This window comes from Cinclus cinclus, chromosome 11 (genome assembly GCF_963662255.1).
Source record: "Cinclus cinclus chromosome 11, bCinCin1.1, whole genome shotgun sequence".
Lineage (NCBI taxonomy): Eukaryota > Metazoa > Chordata > Aves > Passeriformes > Cinclidae > Cinclus > Cinclus cinclus.
The window spans coordinates 9,479,777-9,492,320 of record NC_085056.1 but is presented as its reverse complement, the minus strand read 5'-3'; the positions used below and the strand labels follow the sequence as shown (position 1 = coordinate 9,492,320).

Sequence of the window (12,544 nt, the reverse complement as noted above, 5' to 3'; positions counted from 1 at the left end):
ATAACCAGTAGGAATCTTGGGGTCTCTGTTTACAGCTCTTTAACATTTGTGGCTGCTGTTTCTTCTCTGAAGACAGCACAGTGAAAGGCCAGTAGTGATACACAAACTGCTGGCAGGGGTTTGGGTAAACGAAACTCACTGCTTTGAGAACAAGATGGGGGCTTGAGTTCAAAGGAGCTCACTAAAATGGCAAATAATGACAGCTGTGAAATCTACTGCCCTTACAACAAAGGGCTTAAGTCTTGGTAAAGTAAAACGCAATCTCTGTGTTCTTGCTTTGCCTTTTTATTATTTAAAATGGTTCTGTGCAACTTCTGCTATCACAACATGCTTGGGTAATGATTTTGACTTTGAAGTGAGTGAGATTTTAGTAAAATCGAGTCATGATGTTTTGATTTAGTTCCCCTGATTTGGGGAACAGCTCAATTAATGATTGTCTGTACACTGAAACTTGAAATATTATGGTTCTTTCCTCATCATGAAGTAGATTCAAGGTGCAGTGTTCAAGAGGTAAGAATAAAAATGGAATTTGACATTTTGTTATACTTTGATCCCTGAATTTTGGGGTTGTAATTAGGTCACTAGGCCGTGTACTTATTAGCTACTCGATTACATGGCAAAAATGAGAAGGGCAACCACTTAACCAAAACACTCTATAACATCTGTTTTCCCAGCTGTAAAAACAGGGAATCACAAGGGGCATTATATTCACTTGTCCAGTATTTGGATGAGCTCATCAGGTCCAGCTGTACAGCTCAGGTGTCGACCCAAACTTACACAAAGTCTTAGTGTATTCAGATCCAAGCTAATAAATGAAATCAGAGAACAGTTTCTTTCTTATGTTAAATAACCTAATTCATGCTTATGGTCTTCTTACAACAAGGAGAGTCAAATCTTTTGATTATAAAGTTTCACATTTTGTGCCAGAGTCACAAAAGGAAATGGGAAGTGATACAGCTTAAACTTGGTTCTCTAGGTTGTGTAGTTGCATCAGAATACTCACACAAACACTTTTGGCCTCTGGTGGGCAGGCTGATGGGAAGCAGGAAGACCAGAAGCACCACACATTTACTTTGCAGTTGTAGAGTGACTGAAAAGAGATACTTCCAAGACAGGTCTCAAGAAAAGATCTGGTATGGTTATTCTAAAAACACACAGACACTTCTTTTTGGGATGTAATTCCTTCACACTAAGCTGGCCTGACCATAATGTAGAGTTTATTATTTCCAAAAGCCCTGTAGCTGCCAGAGCTGACTGTCTCCATCTCCATCAGCACAGGAATAAACTGTAGGAGGAAGTGGGAGTATTGTGATGTGACAGTTCATCAAATACTACAAGAAAGGTACCTCAAATTCAGCAGAAATATGCTGGTTGTCACTATTTATATTGAGTGAGAAAAGGGAAAACTTGCAATCTAGGCCAAATTTATCAGCTGTCCAGTATCTGCCTGGGAGGAAAAGCAGAGAGAAACCTCTAAGCCTCAGACTTGGAAGAAATCATTTCAAGTTGCAAATTCCATGCCAAGGCAATGACAGGAGAACCTTGAAGAACATACTTGGCTTTTTTTTTCAAGCCTGAAGAGCTGGGCAGAACTTAAGGTTGAAGTGCTTCTACACTGAGGCCTTGTAGAGAGTTTCATTTTACTAAGCCTAGTTTTAGTTGTCGTGGCTTAATTCAGGCTGAGGTGCCACTGATGTCATGGGGACCTCTACAATACTTCATTAGAGAGGCTTAAAATCAACTATAAAGTATTTGTTCACTGCAAACTTGGCAAACCAAGCTAAAATCTAATAACAACTGGGGCCTTTCTCCTAAGTAATAGCCAGACATAAAAGAAATCCAGTTAGGAATAAAATGCCAGCTCCTCGTTTCTTTAGGGACACATATTACTTTAATTCCTTCCCTCTTCAGTGGTTTGGAATTGAACACATAAAATGGAAGGAACCTTCTACCCTTTCCACAAAAATAATTAAATATAAACTTTTTTCCTTTGGAAGAACAGAAGTACATCACAAATAAAGTTCCCCTATTTACTCCATATTGCTTCTATTTAAATACTTTATCTGAACACAGCCATACTTCATATTTGTTCTCTCCATTCTTGTGTCTGGGAAAAGTCTGTAAACATGTTGCTTTCATTTATGCTGACAATTTAAAAATACCAGTTTAGAGGAACGACAGCATTATTCTTCTCACAAGGTACTGTGCCTGCAAAAAATCACAATCTGTTGTAGAAAAAATATTGGAATTTTTTAGAAAAAAACTGAAAATGTCAACAAACATTGGGCTACAGCTATTTCCCTCTGACAATACTTTTTCTCAGGGCTGTAATCCATTCTTTCTGCATGAGAAATTTTACAGGGAAATTTTCATGCCAGATTCAGTAAAGGAAATTCACAGAATTTACAAGTCTGCCCAGCTGTGAGCAATTGCAAAATCCTACTTAAGAAAAGGAATGAAACCAAGATTCAGTCATGGCAGTCTACATTTGTCATGTTTATAAGCATCATGTTTATGAAATTTATGAGAAGAGTGTGAACCAAGAACATCCTGAAAAAAACCCACATCCTATATAAAAAGGTTACTTTTATAAACCAATAGGTTTGTGCTTTAAGGTACAAGTCTTCACTGGAAATGCCACCCCAGGCAAGGAGCCCACATAGTTCAGTATCACAGAAATGGATCACAGAAATTATCAATGCTGTGGACCACAAAGATGCAGGAACCCATCCCCATTAAACAATTGTGAAGCAACTTCTCCCAAAAGAGAAAACGTCACTTCAAAAGTCAGCCTAAGCAATTCTGCCTATAAATGCCTATAAAAACTGAATCAGGCCAAAAAGAGCTAATGAGAATGGATAGCCCTATATTCTGCTAATCACATCTGGTCTTTCCATTCAGCTCTCCTGAAGCAGTAAATTTTGGAGAGTCAGGAACGTGCTGAAGTGGGGCACAGTAGCAAAGGAGGTCAGAATTGCTAAGTTAGTAGGAGAATAAAGTTTTCAGTGTATTGAGATAAACATTCTCTGTATTATAGTGATTCAAAAAGAAATTTCACCTGCAATGGGGCAACCCTAAATGTACAGACAGACGGGGAATGAGATGCTGGAAAGCAGTGCCATGGAAAGGGACCTGGGGGTGGTCGATGGCAAGTTGAACATGAATCAGCAGGGCCCTGGCAGCCAGGAGAGACATGCAGGTCCTGGGGGACATCACGCCATCAAGGGGGCAGCTGGGCATGGAAGGGGACTGTCCTGCTCTGCTCTGCACTGGGGTGGCCTCACCTCGAGTGCTGGGGCAGTTCTGGGCACCACAAGAGAAAAAAGATATTAAGATGTTATAGAGCATCTAAAGGAAGGCTGTGAAGATGGTGAAGAGCCTTGAGGGGAAGCCCTGTGAAGAACAGCTGAGGTCACTTGGTCTGTTCAGCCTGGAAAATAGGAGACTGAGGGGAGAGCTCATTGCAGTCATGACTTCCAAATGAGGGGAAGAGGAGAGGCACGCACTGATCTCTTCTTTGTGGTGACAGTGATAGGACCTGAGGGAGTAGCCTGGAGTTGTGTCGGGGAGGTTTATGTCAGATAACAGGAAAAGATTCTTCATCCAGAGGGTATGTGGCCACTGGAACAAGCTCCCCAAGGAACTGGTCACAGCCCCAAGCCTGCAAGAAATATTTGGATAATGCTCAGGCATGGGAGATGTGGGCATTTCTTAGAGATGTCCTATGGAGATACAACACTTGTACTCAACGATCCTTGGGGGTCCCTTCAAACTCAGTATATTCTGTGATTAAGTACAAATAATAGCTTATTATATGCCAGTCAGGTTGCCACTGGTAAATTAAGTGATTCCCAAAATCTAGCTTGCTGTCCATTACATAGCTCCATTCTCCAACACAAGAGGGAGCTGAAATATCTAGAGAAAAACCCAGGTGCTGCAGCATTCCCCTGGCATCCCCCTGGATTATGCCCAGCCTTCCAGGGTGGGGGTGAGGCACACAGGGCACCTCAGATGGCTCAGCTGCTCTCCTGTGCTCTGGCTGTAGCACTGAGCTGGCCCCAGAGCCGGGATATCCTTCAGCATTGCAGCTGTGCCTACTCGGCTCTTTACAAAGCATCCACAGACACCCAAGCAGCTCAGGCAGCAGCCCTGGCTATGGCAGAGCTGGGCCAGACCCTGCACATGGAGCCAGTCTGCTTTGTGTGCCCTGCACCCCCAGCCCAGGGCTACAGAGAGGAGACCCTGGTGTCCAGCCTGCATGGAGCCAGCTCAGACCTACAGGTTCTGTACCACAAGCTCTGCCTCCCACAGAGGACAAAACTGTGCTGTGTGGACACAAGATGCCACGAAAACTACAGCTGAGTGTAAGCTGAATGTAAGTAGTGCTATTTGTGAAATAAAAATTCCTGGAGTTTGGCAAACTCTGCAAAGAGGGCTCCATCCACACCAGCTTGATGCAGACAGCCTAACCCTCCACAGGTAAAGGAAAACCACATTTCATGCTCTGAAGGAAACTGGCAGCAGTGATGACTGAACTATGGTTGCCCAAATTTATAACACAGAAGATGCATGTAGAAGAGCTTTCTAATTGAGCACAATTATCATGCTTCAAATTGCCTTCTAAATTGAGTGTGCAATTTACTTTCTATAGATTGCACATTGTATACACTGACAGTTCTTTTAGCATCTTCAATCTACAATTTGCATTAAGTTTTAAATCATGAAAACATAGTCTAACTACCAGAACAGGGAATAAACTTTGGACCAGGACTATGTCTATTTATACCTTATCCATTTTGCTGATTCTTAGTTTATGCAAGCCATTTGGGTTGGATCTTATAAATATGACTACTAACTTTTAGAAGTACTTAGATGTTCCTAGAAGTACTTAATACATTAACTAACAAATGCATCTGTTAGTTAACATACTAATTTACTGACAAGTGATTGCATTTTTGAATTCTAAATCAATATGATGCAAGGCATCTAAAATTTAGATAAATGCCACCCTTATATTGAGCACATCAAATTTAGGCAAGTAACTTTTGCCTCTAATAAAAAGAGAAAGAATGAGCCTATAGACCTGTGTAAACATATTTGGATTGAAAATGAAAATTATGACTGATTTTGGATTGAAAAATTGAGGTCTACTCCAAGACCTTAAACTTGATCTATTTATGCAAAATGTTCTAAATTTCTAAAAGACAATCACATAAATCTGTCCAGGGATGACTAATACATAAAGCTCCCTAGAAAGCACCAGTCTGACAAAATTCTACAGAGAATTCTACACCTAAAACTCTTAAATCCTGTTTTCTGGCTATAGCTTAAATGTGTTGGAGTGAAAATGATCCAGAGTAATTTTCAGATCACAACCCTTGGCATTTCTTCTTTCCTGCTCTGATTCTCTGTTTATTTGCAAATATTCACCACTTCCGTAAAAAATATGTTCTGAATTGCTCAGAGACAAAGCACATATTTATGACAATCCTTATTTTACAGATGGGAAAGCCAAGACACAGAGAAGAATTTATTGGTTCCAACATTTCCTGTTATTAAAACTATGACTGGGTCCTTCATTTACTGAGTCCTACTGAGCAGCTGCTCCACTACCTCCTCAATAATTTGTTTTTAGTAGGGTTTATGTGTAAGTACCAAGCAGCTGAGCTGCTTGTTGGCTGTACAGGCTCTGATGCTAAATTAGAGGGGACCCAAGTGCTTCACAAAGACTAATCAGAGTCAGAGGTGCTAACAAACAAATCGCTGTTTGCACATTTCAGTGGAGGTGAACTATTTCCCTTTAGCTGAATGCAGTGTGGAAGTAAGGCAGGAACTGGTGCCAGAGTTCTTAGGTGACTGAGAGAATCTTCCCAGCAGAGAGCACAGGGAAGGAGAGAACGAGAAGAAATTTCCCTTGAGAGGAGCCACAGTGTGTGAATGAAGCTTCAAACTGTGAGCCCTACACATTCCTGCCCCTCCTGCAGATAGGTGGACAGACTCTTGGAATCTGGATGTACGACCTCAAAGTAATTGCAAATGTGATTTACACTTCCTTACATAGAATGCAGTCTTAGCATAATAAGCCCAGCTCCTTTGCACAAATCCCTGATTTCTAGTGCATGTAGTTTGAATCTTGGTGCTGTTTTAATTAAACGTTTCTAGAGCTCTGTCTAGAATAGAAGAAAGCTTAAACAATTTATTTGTTTCTCTTGCATATTGTCCAACATAATAGAACAGATCCCTGTTCTACTGTCAGCTCCATCTGTTAATGTTTATTCTCGGTCTTTCTCCCCATAACATTTTCTCATTTTTGCATGTATTTCTCATCTACTTTCATTCTTTTCTCAATAACAACAATCTGCAAGTAAAACACTAATTCTAGTTGTTTTACTACCAATGGCTTTTCCTTTCTTTTTGACTCATTTGAATTCTGAGAGTTTGTTTTGTTAGCAGAATTGGACAAACATCCCTCTACTTATGAAGCAAGAATTGGTTTCAGAAACTTTTACTTATGACATGCTTAAGACATGCTCTGGACATAATTTGGAGGAGTTGACAGAGAACAGAGGCTTCACAAAGCTTCTTCACTGACTGCCAGTGATGCCAGTAGTCTTCTACTGCTGCGGTGAAGCACCCATTCCTGATGCCCACAGCATGAGGAGTGCAAAAGCCTTTTTCCCCCAGTGACTTGGCTTTGTTTCTGTATATCTGGTATGCAGGCGAGGAGTTCTGCACCTGCACGAAAGCCGTGGAATCCACGACCTTGGCTTGCCTCGCTGGCAACTTTCCCTCTGCCTCTTGGTGGTGGTAATCATTCTTTTCTTTAGTCTGTGGAAAGGCGTGAAGACTTCAGGAAAGGTAGAGCTAATATTGTGTTCCTATCTTGAGTACATTCTTTGTCTACTTTAAGAAGTCTCCTAATTTTAGAAAGCAAGAAAATAAATTACTGATTTTGAGGCATCCCCAGGGACTAAAATGTCACATTTCTTGTGTGATATTCCAATTGAAATTTTTATTAATGTATTATTTTCAATTCAACATGGGTGGGTTTCATCCAGAAAATATTTCTAAATACTCAAAATTGTCTTAAATGTGCATCTTCTTCTTAGCCAAATATACTAATACTTCAGTGGTATGAGAGGCTTTGGTTTTACTATAAAAAATGCCACCTCAATAGAAATATCTGATGAAAGTCATTAGAAATAACTCTTTGACATCCCTCAGAAAATACTTCAACAGAATTCTATCTCAACAAATTCTAGAGTTGGATACCTCTGAAAGCTTTTCTACATTTTCATGAAAGTATCATTTAACATCAGGCAGTGACTGCACTTTTTAGTAAACAACATAGAGATGAGGAGCAATGAGCAGTCTAACACACACTGACACTGTCTTCTGTTTGTCAAAACTGTTTCCTACTGGTATCTCTAAACTTATATATGGAAAGACTCATGACACGTAACAGCATTTTCCCTCATAGAACTTCTCCATCAAACTGAATGGACTAAACCAAGAAAATGCCAGCTGCACTTATTACATATCCTTAAATCTTCTGTAACCTCTGATTGACCTTTGGGATCTCTGTTGTCTGCAGGTTGTTTGGATAACAGCCACTTTGCCTTACGTTGTATTATTTGTCTTATTAATACATGGAATAACCCTGCCTGGTGCATACAATGGAATAAATGCATACCTGCATATAGATTTCAGAAGATTAAAAGAAGCCACAGTAAGTGCAGTCTTCTCACTTCCTAATTATTAATCCTGTTGCCCTTGTTATTGAAACTGAAAATATTACAGCTAACTTCTGAAACTAAATAGCCACGCTTCTGCTTCTGCCTAAGCACTGGTCCCATTTCTCTGACAGCTTAACTTCCCAATACTCTCCAAAACAGGCTCATCTCACACTGAACCCAAACAATTCAGATGACAAAACACCTGTGTGAAGGCACTTAGAGGCTTGGCAGACCCTTAAAAATGTCCTTGCTTTTACTGTGCACCCAGTAAACTGCAATATCCTTTATACAAGAAATTGGAGTCATGCAAAAATTTCATTCTTAAAAGGCTAAGAATTCCCTCAAGAAGAAAATCTTGTTTTCTGAATTGATAGCTTAAATATTAACCTTATAAACAAAAGGACTGGCCTAGGCAAACCTTGCTAAACTCACCTAATCAAACCACGGTCCTTCATACAAATAAGATTTTCAAAAGTATGATGTTCTTATCTCACTATTGAAAGGAATATACATTTCACTGTATCACTGAACATATCCAAACCAACCCAATTTGTGGAGAAAATTGGAACTAAGATTTCTTTCATACACTGTAAAGCAAAATCTACACATGTAGTCCCTAATACATGAAGTACTAGCAGCATAGAGCAAAGACTATAGGGATATTTTACCCTCCTACTATCCTAAAAATAGCATAAATCATTTATAAGACAGTAGCATCTCTATGGATGGGTCTCAAGGCCATTCAAATGGTTATAAATCAGAAAAGACACAACATCATTTTACTAAAAGGAAATGCATCATCTTGAAAAATTGCAGCTTTCAAAAATGTCTGTAGTCTGTCCATAGTTGTATTGTACCTTTCCTATGATTTTTATCTTGATTTTTCCTGAATTATTAAAAAAGACCTTAAGTGTTACAATACAGAAGTATTTTTTACATTCTTAGCCAAAAAATACATTCCTGGCTTTTTAATGCTAAATTTGGAAACAGACATTTCTTCAAAAACAGATCCATACCCCGTGTCTATTTTGAAATAATCCAGTCCAACTTCAGATATGGGATTTTCATTCACCATTGTCACAATGCAGTAGCCACCCCAGTAACTCACATTTATGCATACACATAAATTAATAAAGCATTTGCTTATATCTTTCTTGTATATTTTATGTGCTGTTTGGAAATAAACACCACAACTTCAACTAGATGTCTGTTGAGGCATACTAGCTGTACCAGGCCTCCATAATCATATGTGCCTTCAGCTTCTGGAAGGACATTCTGTGTGCTACTCTTTCTTGGCTTAATATTTCTGCAGCTGCTATTTAGATGACCCTAAAATTGTTTGTTTCTAAGACTAGATTTTTCAGACAACAACAAAAAGTTGCACTAGAATAATAAAAGTCTAGAGATCACTTATGCTGAGAAGTACCACTAACTGCTTTGTCATGTCAGCCCTTCCCCTCTCGGGGTCTGGGTTCCTGCTGCTCAATAGCCTTGTGTGTTTAATCTTTGTTCTCCAAAGAAGGAGCCTCCAAAGAATAGAATCCCACTTCATTTCTATATCAATGCATCCCTGGATGTGATATATAGTTTTTTTTTATTTCTTCCGAGTGAAGAATCTACCAAAGAAACATCCTAAGTCACAAACAGTAATGGCCCACAGAGGGCTCTGCCAATGCTCTTCTAGAGCATTCTCTTAGAGCACCCTAAGCACTGTCAAGGTGTGCCCCAATTTGTGGAGACGCAAACTATACTGCACTGAATATGCACAAAAGTCATGATAGCATAAATACTGGAAGAAGAAGGCTGGAAAGACTAATGACTACCTACTGTAAAATGTTCCTATTTGTTAATTTTTAATACATACAAAACCAATATTCTATCATAAAATAAATTAGATTACACATCGATCAGAAGCCGTGAAGATGAGGAACAGGAGCATGAACTGCAGAACGAGCCCTGCTGTCTTAAATCCTGCTTGTTTAGAACAAAGAGAATGTTTTGCATTCAATCTTAATTATAAAGGAATTTCTGGTTTCTTGTCTCCTTTCCCTCCACCTTAATCTTTTCAATTTGTTTCCTAATCAGCTACTATGAGCCAAGACTCTTACTCAACAGATACTTCAGCATGTGCTTAAATCCTTTGGGAGGCAGCAGGTGCTGATCTCTTACTTGAGTCAACAGGACTTAAGCACGTGCTTAAGGGTGTTTGAATAGTGAGAAAGGGTGAGTGGAACTGCACTGGCAAGATACAAAAGAGAAACACTAAAAAATTATGGTGGCAGTATGCAGATCTGATTAGAGTTTGACAAAATCGGTGTTAAAAATATTCAGGAATTTTGTTAACAAAAAGTTATCTGAATTTTTCAAAAAACAAGAACTTAGGAGACTTTGCTTCCCTCCTTCTGCATTCTTATCCACATAAATGCTCTTCAGATAGTACAACCCTATATGACCTCAACCTTTCTGTGAAAATATAATATTAAGATATAACTGGTATACAAAAAGAATGAGTAAGGAATTAAAGTTACAGGATTGTTTTGTTATTCATTTAAAGAAATTCATGATACCTAAAAACTGCATGAAGTACAATTTGAGAAAATCAAATCCTCCCATCCACTGGCTGGCAATAAACTCGCCATAGACTGCTCTTCATATTATCTTTCAAGTAATCAACTCTCCACAGTTCATAAAATTAAGCTTTTCCACAAACCCAGAGTACCATAAGTGGTTCACAGTGTCCATCAGGCAGCAGTTGAAAGCATCTATCATCTATGTTGATAGAAAAAGAGATCACCAGCCTAAGTGCTTTCATATATCATGTCAGCATGGGATAAGGCACTTTCTTCCTTTCCACTAGGCCAAATATAAAAATGTACCACTAAAATCCCTATGCAGATGGAGCTTGTAAGCTGCTTAGATCTGTTAGAAAGTTTGCTTGTTTAAAAAATCTCTGTGTAACAACAGAAAAGGGGAAACCCTCATTAACCAAGGCTATTTTGTGGTTTCTGGTTCAGGGAACCAGGACTGTGGCATTGTTCCTGACTGGTTGAATGGATATTGGTAGGATGGAAAGCTTCTAAGATGCTTTCCCTGGTGGCCAATCCTTAAAATGATCAATCTGCATCTAAACTGAAATTTAATGATCATCACAGAAAGAACTCTTTCTCCAACTAAGCGAGAAAGCTGAGAGATAAATCTGCACGGTTCTGCTCACAGCACATCAGTCATGCTTCAGCTCCTGAATCAAGAAAGTATCACTAACAGTCACACAAAGGAAGCTCTAGTATGGGAAAGAAAATGTCCTATAACTCCTGACCTATTAACTATTTTTAGTTTTCTGGTTGTACATTCCAAACTAACTTGGAACGAGAACAGTTGGAAATGTATTTCTGTCACCCGGGAGAAAAACCCTGCAATCATTTCAGTGCTGGGCAAAAGCTCAGAAGTACCTGTCCCACTGCAGAGCCCACCAGGGCAGCAGTGTGTGTGTGTGCTCTGAGGACTTGTCCCCTGCTCCAGTCTCACCAGCTCAGGTCAGGCCATTCCAGACCAGGGCCTGGCTCCATGTGACACACTCCCATTAGCATAAATGCCAATTGTTTTCCAAAAGCAGGTTGTCTTGCTTTTCTCCTGCTGTATCCTTGTGCACTGAACTGACACTGGCAATGTTGGTGTCATTATGCAGGTATGGATTGATGCAGCTACTCAGATATTTTACTCCTTAGGAGCTGGGTTTGGCGTTTTAATTGCATTTGCCAGTTACAATAAGTTTGACAACAACTGCTACAGGTAAGAGCCTATTCTTCCATTACCGCTGCAAAATTATACTATTTTAGTCTGACTGCAGCTGAAATAAGTTTTAAGCTATCTTCTTCTCTTCAGTCACATATTAATGATGGTGAGTTTTATGTAGGCATAGTAACCAACCCAAATCTTGAAACACTGAAATTTTAGTAATAGGAACCTGCCAAGATATCTGCTGCTCTCCAAAGCAGAATGGGATTAGGTTTGGACTTTGGACAGCTGTGTAAACTGTGCTGGTGTTTGCCTTTAAAAAGTACCATTAAGTGCAACAGTGAGCACAGGATGAAATCTTATCGGTGCAGGAACTAAAAGCAGAAAGATTCCAGCTTCCCTAAGGGTTTCTGTGCTTTGGGATTGTATTTCTGATATTTTGCATTGCGCTCCAGATTAGGAATGCACTTTAAATCAAGTCAGTTTGTGTTTTGCTGAACCACCAACATGGAAATTCAACCAGAATCACTCTGCACCTTCTGAGAAATTCCAACATTTAGAGGTTTTGTTAACATTCCATTTTGGAATGAAAACAAACATCACTTTTCCAATGGAATATAAATTCAGAAAGTACTTGTATTAAAAATGCATTGTGAACTGGGAAATGTTCAAGAAAATTCCCACCTAGTTCTTGAAGTTTTTTCTCACTGGGCTGTTCTTCTCTCCATGTTTAGGGATGCTTTGCTGACTAGCACCATTAACTGTGTCACAAGCTTCATCTCAGGATTTGCAATTTTCTCCATATTGGGCTACATGGCTCATGAGCACAAAGTTAAAATTGAGGATGTAGCTACGGAAGGTAGGAAGTTAATTCTATATTGATTTTAACCCTTTACCCCCACCATTTCTTTGTAAATGTATTGATATTTGTTTCCAACAAGTGTGTGAAAATCTCATGGAAGTGAACTGACAACTTACTCGGAACTACAACTCTGTTTAAATCACTTGCTGAAATGTGAACTCTAAATTATATTGATTCATTTCACCTCTACTGAATTGAGGTTCCCCAGCAT

At 39.3% G+C, this 12,544-nt stretch overlaps 1 protein-coding gene across 1 annotated transcript in view; it reads left to right on the top strand.

The window, feature by feature from the left end:
- The window catches only part of SLC6A2 (solute carrier family 6 member 2), a 56,376-nt gene that overhangs the window by 28,622 nt on the left and 15,210 nt on the right, over positions 1-12,544 (top strand). The window contains exons 5-8 of the mRNA XM_062499700.1: positions 6,720-6,858; positions 7,595-7,729; positions 11,422-11,525; positions 12,206-12,330. Coding sequence (XP_062355684.1) covers positions 6,720-6,858; positions 7,595-7,729; positions 11,422-11,525; positions 12,206-12,330 — 503 coding nt within the window. The remainder of the gene's footprint in view (positions 1-6,719; positions 6,859-7,594; positions 7,730-11,421; positions 11,526-12,205; positions 12,331-12,544) is intronic.